Here is a 21,982-nt window from a genome sequence, read left to right as displayed (position 1 = left end):
TATATTTGAAGTAAGAAAATGTTTCCGTTCCTAACTCTGTAAACTTCATACCACAGGACAGTAGCATGGACATGGGCAAAATTTTTGGCAATTTGTGTCTAATTCAAACCACTTCAAGCTAAGTGATTATTTGTATGTTGGCTTGGTTCCCATGGTTAACTGAAAATAGAGATATGACCTTGTTGTGGCCTATTTGATAGCCATTCAAAAATATGGGCATAATGTTTCTTCTGATCTTTAGGACTCTAGGGTATAGGTAATCTTTAAACAAGTAATACATACATATTTATTGCTAAAATAAGGTTATACAGATGACAAAAAAGGATGATTTGTTTTCAAGAGCCCACAATCAGAATAGCATTCAACACGGAGGATATGTGTAGCCTTCAGCCTTGTTCAACAGCAGCAGTATCACCAGCTATTTACTGAAAGCACTGGACCTGTCACTGAGGAAACATAGGATGCTGAGCACACCCTCTCTGCCCAGGGGATTTGCCCTCCACATAACTGAGAGTATCAGTTAGTTAGCCCATGGTAGCTTGCTGTATCTAGGAGAGTAGCTGAACTTCCTGCCATGGTCTACAAGGACCAACGTGATCTGACTCCATCTGTTTCTATCATCTCAGCCACACTTCTACAGTTCACTCTGCCCTGAGCCTACTCACCTGTGTCCTGTTCCGTGGCTGTACCAAGTCTGCTCCTGCTTCAGACACTTTACATTCTCTCTTCCTTATTCCTAGAATATTCTTCCTCTAGACGTGTGTGGGTTCAGTTTAAATGACATCTCCTTAGGGCTCCCTCTGTCCTACTTCTTCATTTCACTTATAAATTTTAAAATTATTTGTTGGTTTACTTGTTTATTGCTTTCTTCCTATCTCTGCCCTAGTAGAACATAAACTCCATGAAACTTTGGACCACGTCTGTCTCACTCACTATGGCATTCTCAGTACCTCCAGCATAGGGTCTGGCACATGAGCTAATGAAATATATATTTTGAACAAATGAATCTAGATGCAAAAAGAAGTGTCAAGTTGAAGCAGAGGATGGCAAGGGCTAAAAGGATGCTATAGCAGTTTTAAAGCAGGGGACATCCTGTGTTCTGAATATCAGGTGAGGCTACCTGGGATGGATAGAATTTAAGTAGCTAGGTAGAACAAGTGAAGATATTTCTACAAATGGCTGTTTCTTAAAGGTCTGCTTCTAGGAAGTATTTACTGTTTTGTTCATTGCTATACTCTCAATATCTAGCATAGTGCCTTGCTTATGGTAGGTACTCCCTTCCTATTCATTTAATGAATAATCATACACTTTTCTAATCACACATTTTTAAGAGTAAAATTGGGTTTGTTTGTTTGTTTCCTGCCAACAGTTTCTATTGGCACAAGGGATTATGGGGTCATAGCAATGCAACGATACAATGGCATATTCCAGATACTGCCCAACCTGGAACCTACAGAATAAGATACTTTGGACACAATCGGAAAAAGAGCTTTCTCAAGGCTGTCATACTTCCGTTTGAAAGCACTCCCTCCACTTTTGACGTTGTAACTACTTGGTGAAAAGTTGATAAAGAGCAGCTGTACTCTGTATGATTTAAATAATCAATTTCATGTGAATGTAACCATTATGATGACTTCAATAATTGTCCTTGTTTGGGGACAGATAGTTTACTGCTAATGGGACAGGTGTGTGTGTGTGTCTGACAGTGTGTGTGTGTGTGTGTGTGAGAGAGAGAGAGAGAGAGAGAGAGAGAGAGACAGGTGTATGTGTCCCATTTACCTTTGCTCTAGTAGATTTTACATCATGGTCTGCTGCCTAAAGCATGATTTCCCTTGGGGCCCTGTGGTTGTTTAAAGAAAGAGTTCCCTTCAATATGAAACCTCTGAGATGTTAGTGAGAGTGGTTAAAGATGTGTGAACAATGTTTAAACTATTTATTTATAGAATTATGGAATGATAGCACTTAAAAAGTTTAAAGAGGTCATCTAGTTGGATCCTTCATTTTACAGATGGGAAAATGAAGTTTTATGGATTTAAGATTAGCATAAGGCTAGGACCTTGTCCCTCAGTCACATTTTAAAAATATTATATAAACATTGACCATAAATGTATAAGCCCAGTTAGAGAAAATTAGCATGCCAGTTTTTCTATACTGAGTGTAGCTTTTCAAAGCAGTCACCCTGGAGTTGATATGGCTGATCCAGAGTTTTGTTGATGTTCAAATCATTTCTGGAATTGCCTTCAGAGCCCAATTATGAGAAAGTCAGACTTGTAATATTTTGGTCATGCCCTGTGTTTCCCTAGGTGCCCTTATCCCACTGAATTGTGTCCCGTATTCCCAAGACTTGTTCTAAGTGATTTTTGATTGTTTCACTAATCAAATTCACCCCAAACCCACAAAGTTTTGCTCTTAGTGTAGATACTAAAACGAAAAAAGAATGAAATTAGAACACTCCCTAACACCATATACAAAAATAAACTCGAAATGGATTAAAGACCTAAATGTAAGGCCAGACATTATCAAACTCTTAGAGGAAAACATAGGCAGAAGAGTCTATGACATAAATCACAGCAAGATCCTTTTTAACCCATCTCCTACAGAAATGGAAATAAAAACAAAAATAAACAAATGGGACCTAATGAGACTTAAAAGCTTTTGCACAGCAAAGGAAACCATAAACAAGACAACCCTCAGAATGGGAGAAAATATTTGCAAACAAAGCAACTGACAAAGGATTAATCCCCAAAATATACCAGCAGCTTATGCAGCTCAATATCAAATAAACAAGTAACCCAAACCAAAAATGGGCAGAAGACCTAAATAGACATTTCTCCAAAGAAGATATACAGATTGCCAACAAACACATGAAAGGATGCTCAACATCACTAATCATTAGAGAAATGCAAATCAAAACCACAATGAGGTATCACCTCACACTGGTCAGAAGGGCCATCATCAAAAAATCTACAAGCAATAAATGCTGGAGAGGCTGTGGAGAAGAGGGAACCCTCTTGCACTGTTGGTGGGAATGTAAATTGATACAGCCACTATGGGGAAGAGTATGGAGGTTCCTTAAAAAACTAAAAATAGAACTACCACATGACCCAGAAATCCCACTACTGGGCATATACCCAGAGAAAACCATAATTCAAAAAGAGTCATGTACCACAATGTTCATTGCAGAACTATTTACAATAGCCAGGACACAGAAGCAACCTAAGTGTCCATAGACAGATGAATGGATAAAGAAGATGTGGCACATATATACAATGGATAAAGAAGATGTGGCACATATATACAATGGAATATTACTCAGCCATTAAAAAAATGAAATTAAGTTATTTGTAGTGAGGTGGATGGACGTAGAGTCTGTCATACAGAGTGAAGTAAGTCAGAAAGAGAAAAATAAATACCATATGCTAACACATATATATGGAATCTAAAAAAGAAAAACAAATGGTTCTGACAAACCTAGGGGCAGGACAGGAATAAAGACACAGACGTAGAGAATGGACTTGAGGACACAGGGATGGGGAAGGGTAAGCTGGGATGAAGTGAGAGAGTGGCATGGATATACATACACTACCAAATGTAAAATAGATAGCTGGTGGGAAGCAGCTACATCTCATAGGGAGATCACCTCAGTGCTTTGTGACCACCTAGAGGGGTGGGCTAGGGAGCGTGGGAGGGAGACGCAAGAGGGAGGGGATATGGGGATAAATGTATACATATATACACTGATTCACTTTGTTATAAAGCAGAAACTAACACAACATTGTAAAGCAATTATACTCCAATAAAGATATTTTAAAAAATTAAGTGGAATTCTAGAACTGAAAAATGAAATATCTGTATTTTTTAAATTTTCCCTATATGTCTTTTGTCCATATTTCTATTGGATGGATAGTCATTTTCTTATTTATAGAAACTTTTTAAACTTTAAGGAAATGAGCCTATTGTCTGTTGTATGTGTTGCAAAATTTTTGTTGTTGTTTGCCTTCTGACTTTGTTTACAGTTTTTCCATGCAGCAATTTAAAATTTTTCTTTAGTTGAATTTAAAAATTTTTATGGAAAAAAAAAGAAAGTGATACTGGCTTTAAACAGAGTCCTCAAAGGAGAGGCTCTGAATTCATTTATCTGTCATTTCTTATTCACTCACTCACTCACTCACTCATGGACCCGTTCAATCATAGAATATTTATTAAGGCTTACTCTCCTACCCAGCAATGCACTAGTGCAGCTCTGACAATTAGTGAGATCATATTTAGGCTAAATGTATGTGTCAAAAGGTGACTGGTTTTGTGGGGTTTTTTTGCGGTACGCGGGCCTCTCACTGTTGTGGCCTCTCCCGTTGAGGAGCACAGGCTCCGGACGCGCAGGCTCAGCGGCCATGGCTCACAGGCCCAGGCGCTCGGCGGCATGTGGGATCTTCCTGGACCGGGGCATGAACCCGTGTCCCCTGCATCGGCAGGCAGACTCTCAACCACTGCGCCACCAGGGAAGCCCAAGGTGACTGTTTTAAAGGAGAAAATATTCAATTCAATGTATAAATTTTGCAGAGGCATTGAAAAATCAGTAATCTTCAAGTCACATCTTGTATATCGCCTATGTTGGGTACTCTAATTTGGGGGTAAATAGGCTCCAGACAACTTGGAGAAAGCTGTTCTGAAAGTTATTTCGGGGTATTGTGAAATACCCAGTCTAATATCTGAAAGAATGAGATATAACAGTCTGACATCGATTGCCTGAAAGTACTAATTGCATTTAAAATTATCCAAGTTAACTAGGAGCTCCCAGCCTGCAAAATAAATTTCCAAAAACTGAGTCATGCTTTTGTATGTGTGTAAAAGCTTTAGCATTTTGGGGAAAAATCAACTTTTAGTTTAAAAAACCTTTCAAGTTTGAAAATAATACTGATATTAATAATAATATTTGCATCCATTTAGGTAAGACTTAAACATGCTATATCGTATTATTAGAATGAACCTGGAACATATTTTGATGAATCAGTACTCTAGAGGCTGTTTCTGTGCAGGTTAACTGCTGGAGAATTAACTGATTAGGATTTCAATGGGTGGTGATCATTTTTCCTAATGATACCATCCTCTTTAGGATAAAAGTTCAAAGGCCTAAAAGAGCAGGTGCTTCTGAAAGTAGTTGATCCCAGAAAGACCAATTATATTGAACCTATGACAATATTTTTAAAAGTATTTCTTATGACTCAGAAGAGGTTTTGAATTATTTTCCATCCCCTCCATGCCTCCCATTGAAGCTTTTCTCAACCGGCCTATGATTCCCTATTATTTACTTGCCGCTATGCCAAGGCAACCATTGTCTTACCTACTGCTGATCCTTCGGCACCCCACCCTCTGCCACCAGTGCTATTGGCCCCATATAACCCACAGAAACCTGTTTTCTCACTGCCTGCCATCTCTTCCAACTGATAAAGTTCCATTTCTGCAGTTTGCCTGTAAAAATAAGACCAGATCTCTACATCGTAAATACTATAGTTATTCACTTGAGCATAAAAGGACAGCACATAGAGGCTGATCTCATCTGTTAAGATAAAAACAGATCCAATTTCTGTGGTTCTGAGTGGCTCATTGGAGCCAAAGCACGTGGAGAAAACTGAAATTGGTGGAGAATGTATAAAAGGGGGTTCGGTGGGTGGGAGAATTCTTTTGGAGAAGATTTTTTTTCTCATGTCAAAGTGTCTGTGTTTTATTTGCTGTACTCTGTCTACTCTGGTTTTAAGGATGCTATTACTTCAAAAAGTACTGAATGATCCACCTCTATTTTTCAATGAGTATTATGTAAATTGTCAGTATTCAATAGAATGTTTAAAAAATTAATAATTACACTTGGGACCATATTTTCTAATGAGAGGTGTAGACAAATGAGCCATTCTTTCTTTTTAAGAGATGGAACAAATGGTGGTAGATTACGTGTAAATCAGGTTGGAAAGTGATATAAATGACCTCTGTAAGTAATCACCCAAACATAAGGGATGTTTGGATGACAGGACTTGCTTTCTGTATTGCAAAATGTAGGCATTCATTTCAGCAAATTTATATTGAGCACTTACATACTTTTTGGCAGGCATTATACTAAGCCCTAAAGATATAATAATGATGAAGGCACCATAAGTTCTTATCATCAAAGAACTTGGAGTTTAATGGAAAAAGCCCACGGAGTGGCCCACGCTACTACAGTAGTCTAGGGTGTTAGAGATGGCACCATAGATGGTCTTGGGGATATTACAGTAGGTTTCCTGGAAGAAGTAACATCTAAGTTAAGACCTGAAGGATATTAGCTAGGAGAAAGGTAATGGAGTGTGTGTGTGTGTGTGTGTGTGTGTGTGTGTGTGTGTGTGTACTTGCATGTGTGTAAGAGAAGTAGACTATTCCAGGTAGAGGGAATATCAAGTAGCTTATCAAGGCTGTAGTTAAAGTGCAAGGGAGGAGTGGTCAGAGATGTAGCGCTGAACTTTGCTTTCATAAATAGCAATTTGGTTTTATGTTTGTATTAGCATTTTTCCTCCTTGAGACTCTTCACTTATGACACAAATGTGCTTGAATGTATTTTCCCTTTGCTATACTAGTAAAAGACATATTTTATAACCAAGGAAACTGATTTTGGTTCTCAGTCTCCAGTGATATTGGGTTTCACCCTTCTGTCTTCATGGGCTATAAACCTGTCTCTCGGAATTGAATTTAAGATACTTCTTTGCTTCTGTGCATTTCATGTTTTCAAATCTTGAGTTCCTTTTGCTTTTTTATACCTGCTGAGTTGTCAAATACAGCCAATGAAGACCACTCTCTTCCTTTGGATGGATTCCAGAGTTCTATAAGTACTTACAAGTATTGGGTTAGCCACAAAGTTCATTCAGGTTTTTCCGTAAGATGGTATGGAAAAGCCCAAACGAACTTTTTAGCCAGTCCAATACTAAACAATTGACCCACCCACATAAATTTCAAAGTACCTTGGCATGCATCATTTCCTGTCTGTATTTTGTTGTTGTTGTTGTTTTCTGGCTGTGTTTCAAGATAATAAGCAAACTAGAAGCTTGGGGTATTGGCTCAACACTAGTCAGAGGAGAGCAGGCAATGTACCACCCCACTACTTGCCTGGGTCTGTGATAGTACCTGATAGTCAAATCATCCCTTGACAGCTTATTCTCAGATGGTTAACTGAAGAGAAAATAAACTTTCACCTCATCTTTCACTGTTACATTTCATTGTTAGAACAGATGAAACATGCTATATTCTAACTGCTATACTGATTATGACCCCCATGAGGGCTATAATTTAGGCCTTTTCTTCTGCTGTGGCTAGAACAAATATCAACATATTTGTATGAAATCAGAAAGCAGATTTTTACTAGCTCACCTGGAGAAAATGGTATGGTGACCTATTTCTATTTTTTGACTCTCTGGCTGTTATGGATTGAATTGTGTTCCCCAAAAAGGTATGCTGAGTCCTCAACCCCAGTACCTCAGAATTTGGAAATAGGATCATTGCAGATGTAATCAGTTAAGAGGAGTAGTACTCTGAGGGTACTCTACTGGAGTAGAGTACGTCCCTAATCCAAAATGGCTGGTACCTTTCTAAAAAGAATGCCCTGTAAAGAGACGTACACAGGAGACTACAATGTGAACACGAAGGTGGAGACCAGAGTGCTGTGTCCATAAGCCAAGGAGTGCCAAAGATTGCCAGTAAACCATCAGAATCAAGGAAAGAGGTACGGAACAGATTTTCTCTCACAGCCCTGGGAACAAACCAACCCTGGTGACTATTCAGTCTTGGACTTGTAGCCCCTAGAACCATGAGGCAATAAATATCTGTTGTTTAAGCCACCCATTGTGTGCTCTTTAGTTCTGGCAGTCCTAGGAAACAAATACACTGGCCAATGGATTCATTTCCACCCCTTAGGCACCTTGCCAAAATAGACTCCTGGGAGCCTCCCAGTTTAGAGGACTACGTCCTTTATTCTCCTGGATAATATGGTCACTTTTTGGCAACTGGTCTCATCTATCATTGATTGCCTATGAGTGTCATCTATCACTGTCAAAGACTAGTAAATTCTGAAACTAACTTACATATAATAAAAAGCCAAATGAATCAGCTATGATGTAGCTCTAACTAAAAATTTATGGAGAATAAACATTCTATAATTTGGGAATTGATCTTTTATGGGTTGTGGGTAAGACTGAATATCTACTATATATATTTATAAGATGACAGAATGAGGACACATATAGTTATGCATGTTTATTCTCAGTTCCTATTGAACTGAGTTGGTTTTTTCCTCTCAAATTTATTATGCAAGTATTATAAGCTCAGCAGCGAATAGGGGACAGGTCAGTGTAGCATCCATATTTCTGTTTACATGGAGGCAAAGCTAGAAAGGAATAATGATATACTTCAAGAATTTGTGTCAATTTTAGATTAAGGTAGAATATGGTTGTATTCACGTTGTAGACAGTTATTGCAATAAGTAGTAACTGAGTTTTTTCTCTCTATGGGCGATTCACTTCATGTTTAAATAAATGAATATTTAAACATGAAATTAAAAATGAATATTTTTATTCATTAAAAATATTTTTAATGAAAAATGAATATTTCTATTTCAAGACATGTTTTTATGAATAAGAGAATGCTTTCAAGACTATTGAAGAGAAAGCTTCCCATTTTTGGAGGGCATTTTATTTTCTTTGGATTAACCAAGTAGCATCTCAATGCCCATTTTTAGCATAAAATTTATTGGGGTCCTGTGGGAAATATGTTTCCTTCTGGTGGGGACTGTGAAACCCACACAGTAAAGTCCGATAATTTTCTCTCATAGGGATCATCCTCCCTGTGCCTCCACCATGATTCCAAGGTTAGACTATCACTGAATTTCTTGAGATCTTAAAAAAATTTTTTATGGAAAATTTGAAACATATAAACACAGAAAGAGACTAGTACAACAATACTCCATCATCTAGCTTCAGATATTATAAACAGTTTGCCAATCTCATTTCATCTATCCCTTCACATTTTCTGGGGTGGGGATGGGTTCAAGCTGTACTATTTCCCTTTTAAATACTTTATTATATTTTGTTAACAGAAAAAGATATTTTTCTTTTACTCAACCACAAGGTCAGTCTCATATCTAACAAAATGAACAATAACCCCTTAATTTCACATACTGTTCAGTCCATGGTCAAATTTTCCTGATTGTCTAAAAAATGCCTTACAGAGGGTTTGTTTATTAAGGGTCCAAACAAGTTTGGTATATGGCATTTAGTTTACTTACCTCTTATGTTGCTCTTAATATGTAACATTTTTCCCCATACTACCTCCTCTGCATGCTGTTTGTTTAATAAATAAACCATGGTGTTTGTCTAACACATTTTTCCCATATTCTGACCTTTTGCTTTCTCATGGTGTGTTTTAACTTTTTTGTCTATCCTTGCTATTTCCTATAAACAATAGATAGATCTAAAAGGTTGGTTAGATTCAAGTTAATATTTTTTCTTTTGGCAAGAATACTTCCTTGATAGGACTATTTTATGAAATAAGAGATACATAATGTCTGGTTGTCCCATTTTTGTTTGGATTGACATGACATTCGAGAGTTGTCAGCCTGATCCATCCATCTTAAAAGTCCCTGTCAACCTTTAGTCTTTGGTTTTCACAGCCATGGATGTGTTAATTAGATCCATTATTTCTTTAGGGATTACAAAATAGTAATTTTATTTTTTATCTTTACTGGGGTATAATTGACAAAATTGTAATATATTAAAAGTGTACAATAAGATGCTTTTACATATGTATATATTGTGAAAGAATTCTCACCATTGTATTAATTATATCCATCACCTCACATACTTACCTTTTTTTCCTTTTTCTTTTGTTTTTAGTGAGAACACTTAAATTCTACTCTCTTGGGCTTCCCTGGTGGCGTAGTGGTTGAGAGTCCGCCTGCCGATGCAGGGGACACGGGTTCATGCCCCGGTCCGGGAAGATCCCACATGCCGCGGAGCGGCTGGGCCCGTGAGCCATGGCCGCTGAGCCTGCACATCCGGAGCCTGTGCTCCCCAACGGGAGAGGCCACAACAGTGAGAGGCCCGCATACTGCAAAAAAAAAAAAATTCTACTCTCTCAGCAAATTTCAACTATGCAACACAGTGCTATCAACTATAGTTACCATGTTATACATTAGATCCTCAGACTTTATTCATCTTACCAGAATTCACCATTTTACTCTGTTTCTATATGTTCAATTTTTTTTTCAGATTCCACATATAAGTGATACTTTTCAGTATTTTTTTGTTCTCAGTCTGGTTTATTTCACTTAGAAAAATGCCCTCCAGGTCCATCCTGTCATTTGCAGATGTTAAAGCATCCTTGCATCCCAGGGATTAATCTCACTTGATCATGGGATTTGATCCTTTTAATGTGCTTTTGAATTCAGTTAGCTAATATTCTGTTGAGAATTACTGCATCTATGTTCATCACGGTTATTGGCCTATAGTTTTCTTTTCTTGCAGTGTCCTTTTTGTGATGGTATCAGAGTAATGCTAGCCTTGTAATATGAGTTCGGGAGTGTTCCCTTCTTATTCATGAGGTAGCATGTTATACATTCTCCTTTGCATCTTCCTTATTTCACTTAAAATACACCAAGAGATAATTCTATTTCAGTATATTGATATTTTTCTCTTTTTTTAATTTTGTAAACTTTTATTTATTTATTTTTAAATTTTATTTATTTATTTTTGGCTGGGTTGGGTCTTTGTTGCTGCGTGCCAACTTTCTCTTGTTGCAGCGAGCAGGGGCTACTCTTTGTTGCGGTGAGCAGGCTTCTCACTGTGGTGGCTTCTCTTGTCGTGGAGCATGGGTTCTAGGCATGTGGGCTTCGGTAGTTGTGGCTCGCGGGCTCTAGAGCGCAGGCTCAATAGCTGTGGTGCACGGGCTTAGTTGCTCCGCGGCATGTGGGATCTTCCGCGGATCAGGGCTCGAACTGGTGTCCCCTGCACTGGCAGGCGGACTCTTAACCACTGCGCCACCAGGGGAGTCCCGATATTTTTCTTATGTTTTATAGTTTCCCAAACGTACCATAGTTTATGCATATGCAGTAATGTATTAATCAGTTCCCTGTTGTTAAACATTTGGATTGTTTCCAGGCTTACGTTATTACAAATTAAGTATATTTTTGCCAGTATATAGATTCCTAGATATGAGATTGGTAGATAAAGATAAATGCATATGCAATTGTAAATTGCCAAATTTCTCTCCACAGGGTTGGTATCATTTCACATTTTCTTCAATATTCAATGAGAATGTCTGTCTTCCTAGAGCCATGCTAACAGTATATACTGTCAGGTTTTTAAATTCTTGCTAATCAAATAGGTAAATGGTGGTATTTCAATGTTACTATTTTGGATTTCTCTTATTAAGACTGAGATCACATTTCCTTTACATTTTCCCCCTATTCACTGTTCATATATTTTTTCCATTTTTTTAACTGGTTGTATGTCTTTATTTTTCTTAGTTTTATTTTATTTAATTAAAATTTTTAAATTAAAAATTTAATTATTTTATTGAAGTATAAATTATATTAATATATAAATATGTAAAAATCATGTTAGTTTTAGGTATACAGTGTATTGTTTTGGTATTTGTGTGTATTGTGAAATGATCACCACAAGTCTAGTTAACATCTGTCGCCATACGTAGTTATAAAACTATTTTTCTTGTAATTAGAACTTTTAAGAACTATTCTCCTAGCAAGTCTCAAATATGCAATACAATATTATTGATTAATAAAATGTGGTATACGTGTATATATATATAAAATGTATACCACATTTTATTGATCCATTCATCCATTGATGGGCACATAGGTTGTTTCCATATCTTGGCTATTGTCAATAATGCTGCAATAAACATGGCCATGCATATATCTTTCCAAGTTAATGTTTTCATTTTTTTTGGATAAATACCCAGAAGTGGATTTTGCTAGATCATAGGGTAGTTCTATTTTTAATTTTTCGAGGAAAATCCATACTATTTTCCATAGGGACCACACCAATTTACCTTCCCACCAATAGTACACAAGGGTTCCCTTTACTCCACATCCTCGCCACACTTGTGGAGCTTACCGCATATGTTTTCATCTAGGAGTTTTGAAGTTTCAGGTCTTACGTTCAAGTATTTAATCCATTTTAAATCTATTTTTGTGTATGGTGTAAAATAGTGGTCCAGTTTCATTCTTTTGCATGTCCAGTTTTCCCAACACCATTTACTGAAGAGACTGTCCTTCCCCCCTTATATATTGGCTCCTTTGTTGTAAATTAATTGAACATATATGCATTGTTTTATGTCTGGGCTCTGTGTTCTGTTCCATTGATCTATGTGTCTGTTTTTATGCCAATACCATATTGTTTGATTACTATAACTTCGTATAGTTTGAAATCAGGGATACTTTCCTAATTTTTAGACAATGTTTATATATTTGGTATACTGGCCCTTCATCAGGAATTTAATTAGTTAGATTTTTCCCAGTTTGTCACTTGTCTTTTGACTTATAGTAGTTTTGTCCATGCTATTTAAAATTTTTATTAGCCATATATTACTTTTTATTTTATTGTGCCTGGATTTTGAGTGAAAGTAAAGAAAATTTTCTCTGCTTCTAAGCTTTAAAGGAATTTTTAAAAAATTTTCTTCTAGTGCTTACCTGGCTTCATTATTTACATTTAGAAATCTAATCCATTTGGAATTTCCCTTGGTGTATGGGATCATACACAATTCTGTCTTTTCAAATGACTGTCCAGTTGTCCTAATACTCACTTAAGAAGTCTGTCTTTTCTTCACTGTTTTGAGATTCTGTGTTTATTAACTACTAAATCTTTAACACCCTTGGGTCTGATGCACTAGGACTTGTAGATATTTGTTGAGAGTTTAAACTTCTCCATTATATTGCTGCCTTGACATCCATTTTGTGTGGCCATGTGGCCTGCAGGGGCCATCAACTGACACTAGACCCTTCAGCGCATGCTCTAGATAATTTACAAGTAAATGTAAATTCCTGATATGACTCCCCCAATGGCCCTTTTGATAGACACTGATGTCCCTCACCTCCCAGGGCACTTACATTTTGTGCTCCTTAGGTAAAACCCTGCAGAGTTCACCAAAACCCCAGTCTTTCTGGTTTTAATTAACTAATCTGGCTTTAGCCTAGGCACTCCAAAGCACTCCACCAAAGGACCCTAAAAAAAAGCATGTGCTTCAGGTCCTACCACTCTTTCTCCTGCACCCAGCCCTGACTTCCTTGCATGGCCCCTTGAGGCATGCCATGAACTTTTCCCAGGATGTCCAGAAGTAATAAACATCCTATTTTATTTTATTTTTATTTATTTATTTATTTATTTTGCGGTACGCGGGCCTCTCACTGTTGTGGCCTCTCCCGTTGCGGAGCACAGGCTCTGGATGCGCAGGCTCAGCGGCCATGGCTCACGGGCCCAGCTGCTCCACGGCACGTGGGATCTTCCCAGACTGGGGCACGAACCCACGTCCCCTGCATCGGCAGGTGGACTCTCAACCACTGTGCCACCAGGGACGCCCTAAACATCCTATTTTAATTTCCCTTGTGATCTTTTTTTTTTTTTGCGGTATGCTGACCTCTCACTGTTGTGGCCTCTCCCGTTGCAGAGCACAGGCTCCGGATGCACAGGCTCAGCAGCCATGGCTCACGGGCCTAGCTGCTCCGCATCATGTGGGATCTTCCCGGACCAGGGCACGAACCTGTGTTCCCTGCATCAGCAGGTGGACTCTCAACCACTGTGCCACCAGGGAAGCCCCCTTGTGATCTTTTGTTGAAAGTTGATGGCTCACCATTCCACACCCCAGGGTCTACTTAAGTGTTAATTTAACAAAGTCACAACAATATTCTATTCCACTCATCCTTTTTTTATGCTACAATACCACAATTTTAAATATAGAGATTTTTATAATACATTTTACTGGCTGGCAGAGTTAGCTCTCCATTTCATTGTTTTTCTTTTTCAATATACTCCTGGAGATTCAAGCTTGTTTGTTTCTTCTATATGAGCTCTGTAGTCAACTTGTTTAGGCTCCTGAAGAAAGTTGAAGGTATTTTATTGGTATTCATTAATTTTATAAGGAAGCTCAGGGAGAATCAACATTTTTATTATTTTGAGTCCTTCTATCCAGGAATGTGGTAGGAATTTCTATTTTTCAAGTCTCTTTTTGTGTCTTTCAAGTAGAGCTTTCTAGTTTTCCTCAAGAATTTTACACATTTCTTTTTGTTGTTTTTGTTTTTCTCTTTCATTATATTTTCCAACTGGTTATTGTTCTTATATGTGAAAGCTATGGATTTCTGTATGCTGATTTTACATCCTACTACTTTACTAAATTTTCTTATCGTTAGTAGTAGTGATCCATTAATTACTTTGACTTTTCTAAATATAAAAATATCCTCTTCATATATAGTTCTATCTATCCCTTTCTCATTCTTAATGCTTCCGATTGCTTTATCTTGTCTAATTGCATTGGCTAAGCTCTCCGATACAGTATTAAAGAACAAGGAAAAAGAAAGCATTCTGGTCTTGTTCTACTGTTGCCTTATGTTGGTTTTTTTGCTGAGGCATATGTATTTATCAGGTTAAAGAATATACAGCAATTCTTATTTTATTGAGTATTCTTTACATGATTTTTTTTTTTTTTTTTTTGTCAAGTGTCTTCCTGACCTCTATGGAGTGATTGTATAATTTTCCTGCTTAAATAATATTGAGCACCTTTGTATTCCTGAAATAAAAATAATTTTGTAATGATGTACTTTTTAATATACTGTAAAATTTTGTCCTCAAAATATTTAATATTTCTGCAACAATGTTTATAAATGAAATTGGTCTGTATTGTGTGTATGTTTTCAGTATTTGTCTGGTTTTAGTATCAATGTTATACTAACTTTATAGGAAGAATTTTGAAAATTTGAAGCTGTTTTTCTTTTTGTACTTTGGGCCATTTAAAGTATTTCAGGGATTATATGATATTTAAATGTTTTATATAATTCTCTTGTGGAAACATCTGGGGTTGGTGGCTTTATTTTTATTTTATTTTTTTTAAATTTGTGGGAAGCTTTTTGATGACATTATTTCTTCTATGGAGATTGGTCTATCTCTACTGATTTCCTAGGAAATTATCAATTTTATCTAGGTTATATTTACTTGATAGCATTGTACAATGCATTGTCTCATGTTATTTGAAAAATTTCCTTTGGTTTTTCAGTAATTTATTTTTGCATTTGCTATTTTTAATATTTGTACTCTAATATTTCTTTCTTGTCTTGTAATTGAATTTCACCTTATCAGAGGCACCTTCCTTGAGCACCCAATCTAAAGTAGCTCCCTCTCCTTTTTTCTCTAGTCTGTATTATTTCCTTCTCAGCAATTATCACCTTATGAAATTGACCTATGAAATTGTCTTGTTTATTCTTGTGGTCTTGGTACCTAGAACATGGCCTGATTAATAACTTTTCTGAAATGAATGAGTAAATGAATGAGTGAATGCATCTTTTATGTGCCCAGAGACAGATGCAAGCTTTAGGAGAAGAGAAGATTACTACAACTTCTGTTGCATTTTTTGGTGCCTTTCTCCAGACAGAAATTATATAATTCCTTAGTCTTCTGTAGAAGAGAGAGGTCAGTCTTTTGTACAGGCCTTGGTATATCTTTGAAGTTGAAGTTCTTTCCAAATACAAGGGTGCTCATTTCAAAGTGTAGTCACCTGAGATTGTGGGCTAGCTCTGTGGACAGCTAGGTAGGAAAGAAAATGGAAGAATGGTCAAGATCCTGGCAAATTTGGATGCTCTGTCAGCGGCCCCCGATAATTTGTTTAGGCACATCTAGGCAGAGAGAATAAGGCTGGTCAAGGCAACACTGGGGCTTTGGGCCCTAAACCCTAATGACCAGGACTGGACCTTGTGTGAAGTGTGGGAGCTCTAGTGCATTTTTGTTTTTAAGTCTACATCAGTGTTTATCAAACTTGAGTAATAAATTAACTGCAGTTAAAAGGAAAAACAAATTTATTATGTATACCATAATTTTACTTAAAGCCTATTAATAAAATATTAGCTAAGTATGCAGAGACAAAATTAGGCATAAATTTGTTTTACTTATCAATCTTACACACCTCTAAAAACTAAATAAATTTTAAAATTTCAAATATAATGAAAAGCCACAAACCAGTAAGAATCAAATAACAGCAATTATTAAACGTGATGCCTGATGCTGTTTTGCTGAAGTTAAATTACCACTTGTAATGTGATTATGTTTCTCACTACTTTTGTATGGGCTCTTTTGAGTCTGCCTATCTTTGCTATGGTGAACTGTGATGACTCCCTTCTAATCATCACTCTTCTCTGTTCTACTGCAAAGTTCGTATTTGAGCAAATGCTGTGGCATCAGTTGGTCTTCACATGGCACAAAGAACCAATTACATTTAAGCCCATCTTTTCTTAATAATTGGTGCGAAAGTAATACCATTCTATTAATACTTCAAGTAGCAGCATAAACTATTGATTACAAGGTGAAGCTGGGAACTACATGGCTTGGGTTTGAATCGCAACCTCATCAGGTGTCAGCTGTGCATTTTGGGGCGAGTTAATAAGTGTTCTATTCTTTTCCTTCATCTCTAATAGGATAGAATACTTTATCTCATGGCTGTTGTGGGGATGAATAAGGTATGTATGTGGAACACTTACCAGAGGGCCTGTCATATAGCAAGCACTCAATATAGTCCATCGCTGTTTATGTAAATATTGTAAGACTTTGCTTGGCATCAAAATACAAAATGTAAAATTCTTAAAGGTAATTATCGAACTCCTGGAAAGACCTCAGTTTGAAAAACACTGACCTACACTAAAAGCAGACAAAGTAGACCTTTTGACTCATTTTTCTTCCTACAACCTAATATGAGCCGTTTGGATTGTGGCTTCGAACCTTTCAAGATTCACAGTATATTTAGAATACTAAAAGTTTTGGGAATACATTTGAAGAGATTAAAAAGTAATCACTGGTATAGAGAAAGAACAAATTTCAGGATGAAAAAAAAAACCACTTGTATTCATTCCGGAACCTGAGATTAGACAACACTGTATACTTCGATAAAAGTGTACAATTTATTTTTACTACTGACGAGAAAACAGCCATAATGATAACACCTGTCAGGTAGAACATTGAGTTGAGCGAGGATTTGTGTGACATGTTGTAGAGCGGTAAAGGGCTTTTAACCTTCTGCAGGTATGAGGTATCGACAAAATTCAGCTAACTCCAAAGAAATACCACATGATCAGTGGAACCCGGAAGGACTTAGCTTTGGGAGTATATAAGTACACAGGGCAGTAAACAGTTCTCTACAGATAATGATAGACTGCTAAAGGTGATCAATTAGAGTAAGAATAATATGTATCTTTACCTGGAGCCCGAATAACTGTGCACATTGACTGACCAACATTTAGCAGAGAGTTCAGCACAGCAGTGTGCAGTGGCCAACAATGTGAGGCTCACCACTGCCCTAGCTAAGAGGTTCTCAACACTGTCTGTACCCAATAACACTTTAAAAATGCACTGATGGTGAGAGGCCCGCGCACCGCGATGAAGAGTAGCCCCTGCTCACCGCAACTAGAGAAAGCCCTCGCACAGAAACGAACACCCAAACACAGCCAAAAATAAATAAATAAATAAATAATAAAATTAAAAAAAAAAAAAGAATGGGGGAGCAGTATAAGGCCTGGAATAGGAACATTATATATATATATATATATATATATATATATAAATGCACTGACACCTTGGACCCACCCCGACATTTTCATTTTATTGCTGTGATAAGAGGCCCAGAGTCAGTTGGGATTTAAAATCTCCCAGGTACTTTTAATGGTCAGCCAGGGTTGAGAAGCACTGTTCTAGATATTATTACTATATTGGTTAGAAGAATAAGGGAGTGAGGGACTCAGGGAAGTTTGTGCTAAAGGTAACAAGCGATATCTTGCACCAATTCACATTGTTTACACTTCTTCCAATACAATCCCATCTTTTAGTAATGGGCACAATTTTAATTTTATCTTTGTAATATGTAAATTCTCTTCTGAAGATATCTAGGGGGTCTGGAGCTCTCCCTACAAGCTAAAGTAGTCCACTAATAAATTTCTGGTCAACCCTAGAAAACGCTAGAAAATTCAAGAGAGCACATGTTGGCTGAGCTCCTAGGAACAAGGCACTGTACCAAGTATGGGAAGTAGGAAAGAAGCCATATGAATATGATACTGGCGAGAAGGGCTATTCATTACAGTGTTGTTTTAAATTGTGAAAACTTGCAAAATAACCTGACTGTCCTTCAAGAGGGAAAATGGATCAATAAGCTATGGTGTTCCATACAAGGGAATGCTGTAGAAAAGTTAACATGAGTGAACTAGAGTGGCCTGTCTCAAGGTAATTATCAAAATATGTGGCAAATACGGTAAGTTGAAGATCATAGGTACTGCATGTTAGCAAGTACCATTTAGAAAAAGTTTGAAAATGTGCAAAACAACAATGTATACTATTTTTGGATATATACAATGGGATAAATGAGAAAAGATGTGAGAAAAAAATTGGAATGGTGATACTTCTGTGTGTGTAAGCTCCATGAAAGCAGGGGGTTTTGTTTCATTTACTGATGTACTTCCATTCCTAGACCAGTTCCTGGCACTTAGTAATGCCTGAGAAATATTTATTGACTGAAACAACTGGTAAGTGGGAAAGAAATGGAATCAGGAATGGATCTGCAAGGTCTTCAAATATAAATGGTACTTTTATTTCTTAAAAAACATTAGGTAATAATGGCAAAACACAAACATTTGATAGAGCTTAATGGTGGATACATGGGTGTCCATTATGTTATTCTTTTGACCTTTTCTATATGCTTGAAATATTGCATTGAGAGTTTTAAAAAGAGTAGATGCAGAACAGACAGAAATTAACGTGACTGATGAGAATGACTGAGATTTCAAATCTGGGTGACTGGAGAATAGCAATGCCTCTGAGAGTTGCAATTACTAAATGGAAATCAGGAATGAAACAGAGGGTGACAGCACCACTTTTGGATGCATGATATTTAAAATTCTGGCTGGATTTCATCTAGAAATGCCCCCAAACCTACTGGAAATGTTCATTCTGATGTCATCAGTTTTGAGAAAAAAGAATCAGGATATAGTTTAAGGGCTTCACATTCAGTTTTTCCTGATGTACTTTTAGAGCAACACAGTTAGAAGCTGAAAAATCATGGAAAGTTCCTGAAAAAGCAATATTAATGAAGGGACCTGCCATTTGACTCAAAATTAATACCTGATTGCCTTAAATGCTAAGGGATTAAAAGCCTTGGCATATGGAGGTGGTGAGCTCTGGGGTAGGAGTAGATGGAGGGCAGTGACATTCTGGGCCAACAGAGCAGGCCTTTCTTGTACCAAGATAAAATTGGCCTGTGAGGTTGGTGGCACAAATAATACTAGGTCCCCACAGACAGCTTGTGGGTTTAACTTCTGACTCCTTTCCCTCCTCTCTCTCTCCAAGTGGGTAATTGGTCCACATGAGACCAGACAGACCCCTAGCACTTAATTATCTGGATTTGGTCCTCAGGGCTTGTACTTAAATAGCCTGGCTCTTAGCAGGAGGAGATGAAGACTCGGTGGAATAAAAACTCTTCAGTGAAAGTCAAAAGGCCTGGATCCCTGTCCTGGTTCTGTCATAAACCATCTGGTAAGTTTTGGATAAGTTCCTTAGTATTTCTGAGTCTTATCAAGGATTTGACCTTGAAAGTCTCTGAACTCTACAGCTGCTATTATAAATAGATTTCATCTTTATTGCCTTTATAGACCGATTCATAGTAGCTACTTGGAGAAGTGTATGGAAAAGAATTGGGAGATGGTGTTTGGGTCCAGTGGGAAAGTGTGATCTCATTGATTTGCATTGTCTGACATGTGTTGGGTCCAGATTAGCAGCCAAATAATGGTCTTTGCCCTTCCTGATCTACAGAATTCTATAAATGTGCCTTTTCAGGGATAAGATATATATAGGTAGAGTCTCCAGAAGGTGAAGAAAACCATTTCTTACCCAACTTCAACCCTCTTCCCCTCCAACAAAATACACAAATTCCCCTCTGGGCTGATAGATAACATTGGACACTAGAGGGGGGGGGGGGAGAAGGCAGGATATTTATCCCAGGATGAATCTACATATACTCTTTGGGGTTTTCTCTGTGTTAAATCTGCAGTGCCATCTACTGAATCAGGTAGGAAATAGTACAAAGACTGTAAAAGCATTACAGATGACAATGAAAGGAAATCTGCTTTTCATTTAAGAGCACATATTTTAATCTCATAATTTAGCTGCACTTTCATTATAATAGTTTGATAGGTGAACCCTTTTGAGAAACTCTCACACCAGTTTTAATTCCATGTAAACAACAGTCATGAGTAGGTTGTCAATACATGTTGAATCACTTGTTTCCCTTTTATGAAATGAGTATTTTAAGTGATAAAGTTGAAGATTAAAAACTCAAAGCCCCAAAGTACATTTCTGATGTCCTTGTAGCCACAGTAAATTTTGTTCAGGGTCTATTAGATTTTGCTCCAAATTAGTATTCCCAGTAGTGTTTATACTAGTGTCATGAAAAAAGTTTCATGATCCAATAAATTTGGGAACTACTATATGCTCAACCCCTCTTTCACAGATTCACGATGTACATTAGGATAATAGAAGTTTTTAGACACTCTGAAGGTAAGAAATCTATTTAAGTTTGTCTAATTCAATGTTTCCTAAATTTAGTTGAACATAGCTTATTTATTTTAAAGCATTTCAAATATTGGTCTTTCATATGGCAGACACAGTTCTAGGTGCTTCATATGTGTTAACTGATTTATGCTTCATTACAGGCATCTGATTTTACCTCTGTTTTACAGAGGAAATTGTTGAAATGTTAGAAGCAACTTTTGAAGAGCATATAGTTAGAAAGTGACAGTGTTAGACTTAAAACCCAGGCCTGCCTGGTTCCTAAGAACATGCTGTTTCCAATTGTATCACATGGCCTCTCAACAGGACCTTTCAGGTATCTAATGGCTGAGGACAGAATCTTCTGCTTGGCAAGGGGGTGAGAGTCACAAGAGCGCTGCTTTCAGTTGGCTCTTCCCTTGGGTAGAGACACTTTTAAAGTACACTCGTGTAGAAGCAAGTGATTCTCTTCTCCTTGAGGTAAGAAATTGTGGCCTGCTGTGCTAGATGGTCTTTTCGTGCTGCTCCTCAAAAACTTAACCATCTACTTCCAAAGCTGTTGTTGTTTTGGAGAATAACTGGAGAGAATGGATGTCTCTAGGGAATTCTTAATTTGCATAAGATGCTTCACCCCTAGTCTCTTCCCAGGTCTGTACTAGGCACTGGGTTTCTTAGCCATGAAAGCAGAATTTATAGTCTAATTCTCTGAGATTCAACTTTCAAAGTCACTTTCCTGAAGGGATCATAGATTTTGTACCTTACCAGTGAAGAACAGCTATTAAAGAACAGATAACTCCAGAAGGTCACTCATCCAGAAGCTATTTTTAGGCAGACTATATTGGGTACTTTATATAGAAAAGCTGGATGAGAGCAAGCTTTTAGAACAGAGGGCAGGAAAAGATGGGCCCTTTGACTCCTGGCTCTGTCTCTCGCTTTCTGTGAGATTCTCAAAGTCTCAGTTTCCTCAGGTGTTAAAAGGAAGTGAATGTACCTAGTTCTGGAGGCTTAATTGAGTACCAAATGAGATCCTGAATATCTATATTCTCCCACTCCAAATTCTTATGAGTCTATAAAACCCAACAAAGACAATGACATAGGAATACAATTGACAAGATTTATTAACATGGTGGAGGAAACTTGTATGTCTGACCCATGTTGTAAAAGGTGTT

General features: G+C 37.3%; 1 protein-coding gene across 1 annotated transcript in view; it reads left to right on the top strand.

Moving 5' to 3' along the window:
- The window catches only part of ASAH2 (N-acylsphingosine amidohydrolase 2), a 77,229-nt gene extending 75,670 nt beyond the window's left edge, over positions 1-1,559 (top strand). The window contains exon 20 of the mRNA XM_029201061.1: positions 1,370-1,559. Within this exon, the coding sequence (XP_029056894.1) occupies positions 1,370-1,559 (190 nt within the window). The remainder of the gene's footprint in view (positions 1-1,369) is intronic.
- The last annotated feature ends 20,423 nt before the right edge of the window (positions 1,560-21,982 follow it).

This window comes from Monodon monoceros, unplaced genomic scaffold, assembly GCF_005190385.1.
Source record: "Monodon monoceros isolate NGI ecotype Baffin Bay Population unplaced genomic scaffold, NGI_Narwhal_1 Super_Scaffold_4, whole genome shotgun sequence".
NCBI lineage: Eukaryota > Metazoa > Chordata > Mammalia > Artiodactyla > Monodontidae > Monodon > Monodon monoceros.
This window is presented reverse-complemented; position numbering and strand designations above follow the sequence as displayed.